The sequence below is a fragment of the Meleagris gallopavo genome, chromosome 14 (assembly GCF_905368555.1).
Source record: "Meleagris gallopavo chromosome 14, MGAL_WU_HG_1.1, whole genome shotgun sequence".
Classification (NCBI taxonomy): domain Eukaryota; kingdom Metazoa; phylum Chordata; class Aves; order Galliformes; family Phasianidae; genus Meleagris; species Meleagris gallopavo.
In genome coordinates, this window is record NC_139417.1 from 7332038 (window position 1) to 7345837 (window position 13800).

Here is a 13800-nt window from a genome sequence, read left to right on the forward strand (position 1 = left end):
AGTAATAATAATGTGTCCTCAAGTGTTTAAATTATAAAATACTTAAAGCAGGCTAAGGTTTTAAGAGGAGATTGTAAACCATGTTAATTCTTCTCTCTCCATTGTTCAGTGAAGCACAGGCTATATACAGATTTAACCCTCTATGCTATAGCAGTGCAGGTATCACATCTGTAATGTGATAATGATTTCCTATGGTTGCATGTATGGATATGGTACAGTGTAACGTTAAGAAATATCAGAAAAGCTGAAAGTAGTCTTCTACTGAAGTAGATGAATTTTGTAATAGGTATAAAAATTGAGTACTCACAGCTTTGAACTAAAGGAGAAATCTCTATTTCAAAAATCTCCTTGCCCAGGGAATAACAGATCTGTATCACATACTGCTGGCAAACTCAGCAGTTAGTAACAAGCCTTTTATTGAACATCAAGAAGCAAATCCATTTAAATATGAAATTCTACATGTCCTAGAAAAACTGCAGAACTGAGTTGAAATTGCTGTGTAAGTTTGTGAGAAGTATGTGGAGGTTTCCTCTAGATTGAGAAAATTCTGGAATGCCTTTTTTTCCTTCTACTCTGAAAGAAAGTTTGATAAGTTTAAAAAATTATCATTAATAATACCGCAATATATTCTACAAATAGACCAAATTTTAATATGTACTTGAAACACAAGCTGAGTATTTTACTGAAGCTGACAGTTGTACTAAAAGTCTTACCAACCAGATGTGCCAGTTTAAGCAGCAAACTCTTCTTGACTGGCTCCACATGATGTATCACCCTTTTTTCAGTTTTTACTGAGTTAGGAAGATGTTTGCTGTTTTGGGGAATTCCTTTGGAAACTGAAATGATTTTGTTCAGTAAATTTTTCTATCTAGTAGTATTTTTTTATATATATAAGGGAAAAAAAAGTATATAAAGCAGATAGCATTTTTCTTATTGTTTCTATCTGTAGAAGCACTGACAAATGGAGCACATCCAGGTTATTCTTGTTATCCAGAGAACACTGCTACATAAAATATTAATTCTGCATAATTCATTTTTTTTTCCGTAAGTGGCAGATTACTTAAAATATTCTACAGTAATATTTGCAAGGTGAATTGGTTACTACAAATGCAAATAGTGTCACAATTTGGCAAGGTTTCAGAAGGATGAGTATAAGAATAAAGTTGTAGCCACGTTCTGTCTGTGCAATTATACTGCTTATGTGAGAATGAACATTGTTCTTCTTCCTCTATTGATTCTGTAGAATGAGACTGCTAAGGGACTTGAAACATCTTTTTGTGACAGTATGGACATCCTTTATACTGTGCAACATAATAATGATAAAGACACTGGGTGAGGATACTGGGCGTCTGTCTGGGTTATGATGTGGCTGGCAGCCGTGCAAGCTGTATGTCTGTAGAGATAGCCTGATGCTATGAGTTACCCAAACACTATTTAATAGAAGTCTGGACTATTTAATTATAATATTAAATTAAATTAATTAAAAATAATATAATTACTATTTAGTAGAAACTGGGCAGAATGAAATTGTGCTACTTAAATGCAAGCTCTCATAGAGTAGGAACTTGTGACAGATGTTTGCTGATACTGATAGATCTGGAAAAAAAGAGGAGTATTAATACAGCATTTAAAAGTTCATATTTTGCTGGTATATATGAGATACATGAAATGATCATGACTGAGAAAAAGACTGTAATTCTTTATTGCATGTTGGCTGACTGCAGACTGTGCTTGGTATCATATAAAGAAAAATATGCCTTTGTTCTAGCTTCTAAAAACAGCTACCAAAATCATGCTAAAAGCCCAGGAAGTACACTGATTGAAGAACATGTTAAACAAAAAATGGTGTGAAAGCAAGAGAGCTTGGGAGTAGTGATTGGTGTGCCAGTGTCTTTTACAGGTTTTCAGCATGTGGTGTAATATTGGGATGTTTTTTTGTATTTCAGTAGTATGGAAGGCACTTTTTTACTTTTGTCTATAATGAGAGTTGCTTTGCAGATTTTGCATTACTATTTTGCGGTGGCTGTCAGGAGACAGACTGGAAAGCAGTCTGAAGAGACTGCAGCAAAAAGTACATCATTTAGTAGTCAAATGAATGGCTATGATCTGGGATGCACAGAGGACATTCCCAGTGACTCTCAGGTGTTTCAGTTGTCACTGCCTTGTGTTTTCATATTAGCTTTGGAACAATAGATATGTCTGCAGGCTCTCATATATTGGAATAACACTGATGGGAATAAAATAATTAGAAAAGCATGCAAGCCTGCTAAAGAAATTTTGCACAAATCCCTTTCTAGAATTTTGGTTTGTTTTTAAACATTTAACCAGCTACTTTGTAGATACCGATGTAAATGTTCTATATATCCAATAGTAGGAAGTAAGTTTCTCTGGGCATATACTTCCTTATAGCTAAGGGCTGAGTCTGACACAGCACCTCAAGAATAACTTGATGAAATTCTAATTAAAAGCTCTTCCCTTTGCAACAGTAATTATGTAATTAATTAATTAGTGTGGCAATAGTACATTGTTCACATGAGTGGTGATGACAGATGTCCGTTGTGGAACAGGTTGCAGCGATCTGTGTTTATGCGTATGTTGTACAGTCAAAGGGGGATGGTGTTAAATTGAAGAGGGAGTTGATCAAATTCACAGCCACAGCAGAAATGAGGTCTTGCAGTGACCAAGAACCTTGTGTAAGCAACAGTCAGAAATGAATTGTTGGAAGACTTTTTTTTAATTCTTGTTGAGATGGAGGAGCAAGTGAGTAAATGCATACGTTAATCATTGGAAATGCTATCCCTGATTGTTTTTGGCTTAACTTCATATCTTGTCTGATATTCTGATTCACTTAAAGTCTGGGAAAAAGTGAAAACAAGAGTTTAAATGCAAAGGCTCTTTGATCTGTGGTAACTTCCAGTTTAGATCAAATTAATAAGAATTAAGCGAAGATCACATCTTTACAAGGGATATAATAGAGTTTTTGAAGGCATCAATTAATCTGACCTGCAATGAAAGGTTTAAGATTTAAACAAGTTGATTTTCAATCAAGTCACTCGAGTGTCAATAGTTCTGTTGGATCTACTGAATGCAAATGAGACTGTTCATTTAAATTCTTAAGATGTTTCTGAAAATGAATCTGGGCTGTCTAACTTCAACCTTGAAAGATAAGCGGAGAATTGTTTCAGGATCTGTCACAGCTTCATGTATCATTGTGCAATGAGTTATTTTGCTTGACTTAAATTCTGACTCTTAAATCCTGATGTATTCAGGATTCAAGCTCACAGACTTTTTAGCATAGTTATTTTGCTTTTAGCCTTCCAAAGTGTGTTAGCCAGTGCTTCAATTATTTGTCAAGTTTTTTATTTAATATGCAACAAAGAATTGGGAATTGTGACTGAGATGCATCAAATCTGAACTCTTAATCTCTTAATATTATCCAGATTTCAGCTTGAAGGGTATTTATGCCAGCTAGTGTGTATAGTACACATTACCTCCACCTGAACTGGTATCCGTTCCATTGAATGCTCCTTTTAAAAATTCAAAACCTCTGAGATACTGAGAAGCATGAGAAAGAAAAAATGTCTGTGGTCAGTTTTTAAAAATGAACTGAATCCAATTTTTCTTGCTTTATATGCATGCTTCCCTCCAGTTCTAAATCATTAAATTGTATCTTTCAAAGCTCTTAATTAAATTTTCATAATACTTTTTATTTTTCTGAATAGTATAATGAAGAACTTCACTATGTAGAACCGTGTCTGAACGGAACATTGGTTCAAGCAGACAGAACCAACAAAGAGGTAAGGAATGAAAGGAACAAAACAACACAGAGGCTGCGTTGCCTAAGATGTGCTGTGATGACCTTTTCCTAGTAAAATGGATTACATTTTTGCAATTAATAAATTAATTATTCTACTTTTGACATTTCTAAGGAATTGTGTGTGACACAATATGAAGAAAAATATCTATCTAACTATTTAGATTGATTAATATTAATTGAAAAATACGGAAATTACTGAAAACACACTTAAAAAGAAAAAGACTGAGGAATAGATTGTGTTCTTAAGTCACACTAACACTAAAGTTGAAACAGATATTATTGTATATGAATTGAAAGTGTGACTATTCCAAACAGACATGTAAAAATAATAATGTATTAATCCAAGAAAATTCAATGTGTGTGCAAATGCATTAAATACTACTGACTTTTTTTTTTGGAAATAAAAATACACTGTTTATTGAAAGTGTTGTTTGAAGGACTATCACAGAATGAATCTACAGTTTAAAGCTTGATTTATTGCCTGCCATTCGAGTGCAGTTGCTCTGTAGAAGCAATACTGCATTGCACATCTTAGAAGGTTAAGATAGGATGGTTTATGCCAAATAAAATTATTAAATTCTGTGTTTAATAAGATAGTTGAAAAGTTATTTTATATTGAAAGGCTGTTAAAGCCACACCTCTAACTACAGAACTTCTCTGGTAATGGGTCTTGCTTTTGCCTAAATGATACAAAATTGCTGCCGTGTCTTAAAAGTTTGTCTGTGTCTTTTCTACTAAAGACAGACCAGAAGGGTTTCAGCTCAGCACTGAATTGCACTGAGGGTTCAGCATGACAGTTCATTTTTACTAAAACAGTCAATGAGGCATTGCAGGAAGTAGCAAATATAGCAATGAAAACACATTTCTAAGTGTGTCTATCTTAGATCTTTTCATGTACGCCAAGATGAAATTAATTTGGTCTGGTCCTGCTAAACTTTACTGTATTATTCACATGGGTTCTTCTTATTTCACCTAAATATACACCAACATTCCACAGGAATTATTCTTCGTGGGTTACTTCCTTAATGTGCTTATGTTCTTCACTGTTCATTTTTAGGATACATACGTAGCATTTGGTTGCTGTTTGGAGCAATGTGAATTGTTTCTAATCATTTCCTGTTGAAGACCCTTATTTGTCATGTAGTTTTCTAAAGCAGCACTTTATTGGATGAATTGAATGAGCCATATGAAAGCTGTGTGTTCTAGACTAAAAGCTAAAGATTTAAATATATTCCCAAGATATACTGTCTGTAATTCATCCAAATACTGATATTTCCTTCACTCTGCAACTGATCAGAATGCTGATTAATATATGTCCATATGTTACTTAATGACAGATTTATTTTAATTTAAGTAAATAAAAAGTTTCTGAGCCACTTAGATGATGCTCAGATTTTATGAGCTAAGTACAATTTCATGTTCTTCAGAGTAAGCTTCCACATCCTTTCCAGTTAAGTACTATTTTTTTTTTTAATCTGATGTCAGTTTGTGTTTTGCTTTGCCTTTAAGTTGAATAATATATTCAAGGGTTTGGAGAATAACTGTCATCTTTTTCCATTTTTTTATATTTGTGAGATGGTTATTGATACCTTTCCCTTGAAAATAAATATGAGATAGATAGCAGGTCATAGTTGTATGTATTTTTCCCTTTCCTTCCCTCTTTTCTTTTCCCACAGCCATTTTAATGAGTTAAGGTGACAAGTTGAGTTTACTCACTTATTTCTTGATTTATGTAATAAAGGAGCCCAGAAGAGAATTTATGAACCTGAATTGTTTTACTAAAGAAGCAAAATAGCAGCAAAGCAAAAGCATGAGTAATATAGCTTTGTAACATTCAGCTTAACCAAATAAATATTTTGAAAAGACATACAATTTTCATGATAGTTGGGATAGTGAAAGTAGGAAATATTTTTTTAAATGCCCCATCACACTTGTGAGAGTAACTTGATCAAGATCACTCCTTGATTATGGTATTATTATCCATCTGCTGCATTGCAGTAGGTTTTTAAAGAGCATAAAGTAATTCGGATATGTCATTATATAATACATAATAAATATAAATATATAGTAAATAATTTTAACATTTAAGATATTCATGCATTTTTACTATGGAAAAGGAAGAATAGCTGGATAATAAATAGGTTTTCACCTGAATTTCCAACATGTTAATAATGACATTTTAAAAAATGTTTTCTTTTAATAAGGAGTGAAGATACGTTGATAAAAGTAATGATTCTAAGCACCTAAATCTGTTCCCTGCCAGCTTCAAGAACTGCACATACTGCAGTTTTGAGTTGTAAATCTTTGTATAACAACTTCATTTTTTTTTTTTTTTTAAGGTTGGCTTTTTTAATGCTGTCAACAATCAACAAGGAAAAGTTACTTATGTTTAGAAACATCCACTGGTCTTGATCAGGCTTTTTTTTTTTTCCCCTCAAATCTTTGATTATATGAAAGCTTATGTTACAGCTTTCTAAGCAGTGTGGATATAATCGAATTTCTGTCAGCTTTAACTTCTGAAAGCATACTCCTTTTGAGAAGCCTGACTGAATCAAGTCAATTTTTGTATATTTAGAAAAGGCAAACTTATAACTTCATGTATAACTGTGATGTGAGTGGCATTAATATATATACACCACAAGTTCTACCAAGACACAAAGCAGACATCCCAGTCCAAGGCTTCTTCCAACATATAGTGTTTCTGCTTTCATTTTTACAATGAAAGACTATAGTAATTCAGTTTTGAATTATAATTTACAGGTGATATGGCAGGCATCTGCTTCTTTCAAATTTTTTTTCAAAGCACAGCACTGTTTTTTGTGAAACAAAGTATACCTGCCTTGGAGGTTCTCTTTGGAGGTGTGGAGATGTACTATTGTAAAATATTCTTGATTTGCAGAACTTTCTTCAAGTTCTCTTTATCACAAAGATTAAGTCTGTAAGTTCACTGGGTAGCATAAATGAGGTAGAAATGAATCTGTGACCCTAAATGTGGCTTAGTAATCTAAAGCATGTAATATGAATTTGAATTTTACCAGACTAATTTATAATTTGGCATTAGCATTAAACAGCTGCTACCTTAAAGTGTATCAATTTGCTATACACATATTTAAAAAAAGAGTGGGAAATAGTTCAGACACTGTTCTGTCACCGTCTGCACTTTCTCCACAAATTACAAACATGTGGAACTGCCTATTTTAATACTGGTTTTCTTGGGCCAAGAGGTTTTCATCTTTGAGAAACTCCATGTTGCAATTTACCTACCCCAAAGGAATCGGATGACAATCTGATTTAGTGTAACTCCAGATTTAAAGTAACAATATTACAATATGCATTCCTTTTTTATATGTTTTTTTTAATATGCTATATATGGGTTGAGGACATTTCTCTATAAGCGCTTCCATATGAAATATATCATCTTCTAGATGTACACATAGGCACAATAACTCCAAACTAAGTTGGGATCTTACCCGTGCATAAATTGGAAGACAAAAATAGACAGATGTTGCATTTAATTTCTAGTAAACTTTTACTAGATGCAGTTAGCAGAAATTAAATAATTAGAAGACTGGTTCAGTAACAAGATTGGGTGAAATTCCCAATAAGGAGTTGGTAAATACAAAATTTGCATATTTATTATTATTTAAGCATGCTTAATTCTATATTTATCTGTCTTAGATCTCCAAAAAGGATTGCTGTCTGCATTGCTTAGCTGTAAAAAAAAAAAAAAAAAAAAAAACAAAACCAGCAAAATCCAATCCAACCCAAAACAAAAGAAAAAGTCCACAACACCAAAAATGGAAAAGCTCACTGAAATCCATTTCAATTTTTTTAACAGATGACTAGCCATTCTGGACCCTTGTAACTTTTAGCTAGCATCAGACCACTGAAAGTGGCTCTGAAGTTTTCTATTAAAGCTCCAGGCAACTAATTTGTTTAACAGGGAGCTTGTTTTTAATTTGCTGCATTGAATCTTGAGTTCTTTGACCAACAAATCAGCTTCTGGCTTTTCATATCTGGAATTTGTTTATCTGAAAAAAAATAAAATAAAAAAAAATTCAACCTACCAACACAACATGCTAAGGAAAATGAGTAATTGGATAATAATCAACAGCATGCTAACCTGTAATTGTTCTAGCAACTAATGCTAGATAAGAAGATGCTTATATGGATTTTACAGATGTTAATGCAGATTTATCAACTCTTAGTGTGTGTTGGTAAACTTCCCTGTGAGGTGCCAGTAAATGTCACTGTCTTACCTGACAGGTTCCTGTTTGTTTTTTTTTCACTGCTTTATCCTCTTCACAAATCTGATAAATCATTGCTGAGTATATCTCAAATATTAGCATGCATGGATGAAAATGGGAAACAGTAGTTTTGCAACAATTAGAGACACAAAATCTGGAGAAATCTTTAACTAATTAGCAATATTTTTCTCTAGGAAGTTCACCTTTGTCAAACAATAGTATTGTAGTTAGCTGATATAAATGTATAAACTATACTGCATGTATGTGAACTCTTCCTATGCGGAATCTGTAGAAAATACTTTATTCATATATGCTTACACTTTTAGACTAAAAATGGTCCTGCAACCCCATCTAATTATGGCATTCTAACAAATGGTAAATTATTTCTAGTAATTTCAAATCAGATTAAAAGATACCTGTATAGTGGACTGCAAATACTGAGTAGCATCTTGTCACAACAACAGGTTTTAATTAAAATGCTGAAAGCCTTGTATAATTGGGAATTTAAGCATAACTCAAGCTACTGATGCAGAAGCCCTACAATCAAGAAAAAATAAGATTACTTTAACAAGGTAAACAGAAAGGTAGAAGGTGGATGGGGAATTAATTTGTTCAGATGCGTACTGATGAGCCCTCATAGATACATGGAAGGACCTTATCTCGGCTGACAGACATGAGTGGATTTTTCTTCACACTCTTTGGGTTATCTTAGAACCCTAGAATAGCTTAGGTTGGAAGGGACCTTAAAGATCACCGAGATCCAACCCCCTGCCGTGGGCTGGTTGCCACCAACCAGCTCAGGCTGCCCAAGTCTCCATCCAGCCTGGCCTTGAACACCTCCACAACTCTGGGCAGCTGTGCCAGTGCCTCACCATCCTATGAGGAAATAATTTTTTCCTAAAATCTAACCTAAATTTCTCTTCCTTTAGTTTGAAGACATTCCCCCTTAGTCCTGTCACTATTAGGCTGCGTGAAGTCGGTCCCCCTCCAAGCATTGGAAGGCTGCAATGAGGTTTACCCAGAGCCTTCTCTTCTCCAAGATATGTATTTCAGCTACTTCTAAAATGATTGTAGATACCTCTACAACTGAACACATCCATGCTTCTTTACTGTAACAAGACACATCTTCTTCTGTTGAGCTCTGGCCCTATAATTTTGTAATCAGACATCAGAGTCTGATTGTCATAATTGTGTGCCTAATTTGCATTTAGAATTACCAAGATTATGCATGTCAATTAGATATTTGAGTCCACAATTAGATATTGCACGTTATGGTAATTGCACATGGAAATTAAACATACAGTTGCATGCAAATGCTTGTGCACACTGTTAGTTGAGATACCGAGTTCAAGCTTTAGATAATTCAAATACAAGGTCTCCAGTATGACAGTAAAGAGAAACTGAGATGGACCAATATTATTACTTACGCCGTTTGGTACTAAGTAAGCTTTTTAAAATGAAAAGATTAAATTCAAACATGGTAATGTCTTTCTCAGTTTTTATGAGCAAGCAAACCTGCTTTCTGGGATGTGTTTCGTTTTTGGAAGTTACTGAAAGTAAAATTGTGGTGTTTGTTATCTCATTCCAAAGTCATTTATTGTTCTTTAAAATGATGATTCAGTGGTTAAGCTCCTGTCCTGACATTTTTTGCAGTAGTACATGGTTGAATTATAGCTGTCTTGCAGGGCATTTGTAGGTTACCAAGTTATTGGATGGCAGTTGCAGATACCTGTCAGCAGGTTATCCAGAAATTCTGATAGGCATACCAGGTTGAAAGCTTGGTATTCGCATATTGAAATGATACAATGCTTTAAAAATGCCTTGGCTTTCTAATAACAAAAGGAGCACTATAGCATGGCTGGTAAGCATGCAACAGTCTGCATGTGCAGAAATGCACTAGTCCATTTTCATTGTTTACAGTGGAACAGCCTGAGCTAGATAAAGTGTGGACTTTCTGAGGAAGTTACTCTTTGTGTTGCCTGTAAAATGAAACATGATGTCTTTCGGTGTGGATTCAATTAATGCCACACACTCAGAGTGTCTGGTGTGATAAAGAGGGAAACAAATGTTAATTGAAATGTTATGCAATTTTGTAGTGGACATACACAGTGCTGAAACTTAGGGGGAAAAAAAAAAGATTTAAAACACTTCAAAGAGAACGGAGTCAATAAGAACACACATTCATTTTAGTCACCTAGATCCTTTTGCAAAATGACTTTGTCTAGCATTCGTCTGTTCAGAAGCCTGGGGGCAGCAAACAATTATTTGTTAAAATTCATACTGCATGAAATGGATTTTTAACATTTTTACAATTTTTAGATCAAACAAACATTACTATTAAATTTTCAAAATGCGTGTATGTGTGTATATATATATATATATATATGTAAAGAGAGAGAGCACTGTAGCAAGAGAAAATATTTATTCTTCCAACATATCATGTGAACTGACTGATACACTGGAGACTTTAGTATTTATGAGTGATTTTTGGTAATGTGTTTATTCTGTATGTTCATAGTTGATAATGTATATGCTTTGTCATAAGTATTCCACAGTGCTTACTCCTGAAATACTCAGAGATTTTACACACAAGTCTAATTTTTAATAGCAAAATAATTCTTGTTTAATTATGAAGCAATAAAGTATTTCAAAGAGAAATGTGATCTGTGATATTTATTTAACATGCCAGATTTATGAAAGGATTGGAAACTTATTTCCATGACAAAATTTGGTGATTTTCAATTTTCTGAAAGCTCTGTTTTGGGGTGAATCATTGTGTTATTGGAAGCATCTGTGACAACTGTAAACTGATCTTAGTGTCATGGATCTTAGAAAGACAGGCTGTAAGCATAGACTGGCTCCCACAGCTTGAAAACTTCTGGTCAATGCTTACACTGGATGTTTTGAAATAGTTTTGGACATCAATGGAACAGAAGTGAACTGCTTGTTTTCAACATTTTACTTAGCAGCAAACTACATTTTCTGGTTTAAAACTATCAGCTGTATGTGAAATTTGTTTTAATAGGATGTTTCCTGGAGAATTTTATAAATATATTTTAGTTTTTGAAGAATTTCTGTGAACAATTTTAAAATAATGTATGTTTAAGTATTTCATTAAAAAAGATATGTGCATTTTCTAAGTTCCTTAAAGCTTCATTTGCTGGAAAAGTCCTATTTCTGTCCGTATGTGTAGAAGTCAGTGGTCTTTGAGACTCAGTGCAGGTCAGTTGTGTTTTGAAGTAGTGATGGAAAGCGCACCGTGTTGTGCTGCTGACAGCTGACGTAGCCCTTGTCTGGGAAACTTTCTGCATCGCCACTCTCAATTTCCAGTCTGTGTTAACTGAAGTCAAGAATATGCCCATATTTTATGTGAGCTTATACCTACCTTTTGAAGTATTTTGAAGTAGGATACAGAATAACAAGAGGTTAATGCATTTCTTGAACATTCAGATATTCTACATTCATTCCTCTTTTTATTATTATTTGTAAAAATATGAAGGGCCTGATATAAGAGAATAGGATTTTAATTCTTCTGCAAACATAATTAATTTTCTTGGATATATATTAATGTTTTGACATGGCTAATGAAGTGACAGAAATTTTCCTCTTATTGAAATGACCTTTTTATCCATCTGTGAGATCTTAAAAAGCACTTCACATTTCCTCCTTTGGTTTTTTTTCTCCACTATATGTGTCTTCATTTTCTTGTTCCAAATTGTTATATATATAAATTATACTTAAAACTGTGATTTGTATTACTATGCGATAGTGATAGAGTTTACTTAAGTTAGCTGTGTTTAAGTTGGCAAAAAAAAAATTGTTTCACAATTTAGGTATGTAGAGATTAATGCTATTGCTGTTTATTTAGACAAACAAGACTGTGCCTTTTGGCTGTTCAAAGCATTGAGCTGCAATGAACTACATTTACTAGGTTACTGTGGACTAATTGTTTTGAAAAAGCAGCCTGTTTTTGTGTCAGTAGTGTACGCTTCAAAATCGCCTGGAGCTAGGATGTAAATTTTCCTCATTTTGACAGACTGAAATTTATTAATGAAATAGAAAGGATTCTGCCTTCCAATATGCAGAGTAATATCTTTTTGTTCTACAAAGGAAGAAGATATGTATCTGTCAGACAAAATCAGAGGCGTTATAATTGCTAGTTGATATTTCATTCAGTGTCCTCCTTTTTATGTCAACGTGGCTCATGACACTGGATTTTATCATGTGTAATTCCTTAAAAACCTGAGCGACTTTATTTCTCCTCTGAACATATTATTTGCAAAAATAAATGCTACCATACTTTTGAAAATGTGCTTACTTAATCTAAAAATTAAAACTACAATTTAATATTCGTATTATAGTATAGCCCTTTTTTTTGCTGAGTGTAAAATTTGTGAAATTGTTCAAATTCCTGGCATATCTGGAGAAATAAAATATGTGACGGGGGGGTTGGAACTGGAGTCCCTTCCAGCCCAAGACATTCCATGATTGTATGATTCTCTGTTTAGTATGAGAGAAATATAGGATGAATGCTGACGTGTGTCAGAACTGCTTCCCAGAAGATTTTACCAATCCTCATGCACAAGCAAGTAAAGCAGTGCATAATTGATGAAAAAATTTAGAACTGCAAAAATTAGGCTTATGGCTATGCAACATAAACATGAAGATAATTGCCGATAGCTAGCAAGACCTGTTCTCTAAATATTATGCTGACATTGATGAACAACTTGACCGGTAATGGGCTAAACAGCTTAAAATAACGGTAGGATCTATCAATTTTTGAGGAGAGATAACACAAAATAGGACATGAAAACTAAATTTCAGTGAATAATTATTATTAAGTAGTATTTCCTGAGAGCTAAAAGTCGAATAACTAGAAATAAAGTAAAAAATATTATATGAAGATATGCATATCTGTATGTAGCAAAATAAACTAAAAGGCAAATAAAAAACAGTTTGACTGAATAACTGGTCAAAAAAAGTCTTGTGACATTTTTATGTTGTTGTTATTCTAATATGTCCATACTTCGGGGTGACTTTTTCAAAAACATTGAGCAGGATCAACTATGGTTTATGAATTAGTGTATGCAGTCATGTTAACTAAAGAGGTAAGTCTCAGGAAGAAAACTTTAATCATTATAAATATATATATGTTATAAGAATAATCTGACAAATAAAACGTTCTTGTTCATTTCAGCATTTTAGGGAACACCTTGACAAGCTTTTTGCAAAAGGAATTGGAATGCTGGACATTGCTTTAAATGAAGCTTTCAACATGCTCAATGAAGTAAGTTAATGCTTTTCAGGTTTGCACTGCTGATGTTTTTCCAGCTCTTTAGCAATTACTGTCGATTTTAAGGTAATAAATTAGAACCAACTCCAGAACTGCCATGACAGTAAAATATTGTCCATAGAACAAGCAGTGTTTATAATCTATATGTTGGGAAAGATCTTTATATTTACTAACTTTATAATTAATTTTTTTGTTGCTTTTTGTTTGTGTGTGTATACACAGTATGCACCTCTATGTGTCTATGTATTTAAATAAGTTTATTTCAGTAGCTGCTATAGGTGTTAAAAATATTAGGATAATATGCAAATTTCACAGTTTTGATGGTTCTTTTATTTTTTTTCTTTGGAAGGGTTAACGTTTTAGGTATGCAAGAATTTGTGTATTTCATAAGCATTTTGAGGATACACACTTACTAGAATCACAAAATAATGAGTCACTGGTTT

At 33.4% G+C, this 13800-nt stretch overlaps 1 protein-coding gene across 10 annotated transcripts in view; it reads left to right on the top strand.

Moving 5' to 3' along the window:
- CACNA2D3 (calcium voltage-gated channel auxiliary subunit alpha2delta 3) overlaps nucleotides 1-13800 on the top strand; it is a 396960-nt gene that overhangs the window by 184295 nt on the left and 198865 nt on the right. For 9 of the 10 annotated variants that reach the window (XR_014886317.1, XR_014886318.1, XR_014886319.1 and 6 more), the window contains 2 exons: nucleotides 3723-3797; nucleotides 13262-13351. Coding sequence is in view for 7 of the 10 variants with exons in the window: in XM_085235720.1 (XP_085091846.1) it covers nucleotides 3723-3797; nucleotides 13262-13351 (165 nt within the window). In the remaining 3 variants the exon portion in view is untranslated. The remainder of the gene's footprint in view (nucleotides 1-3722; nucleotides 3798-13261; nucleotides 13352-13800) is intronic. The other variant, XM_085235716.1, reaches the window with a different exon arrangement.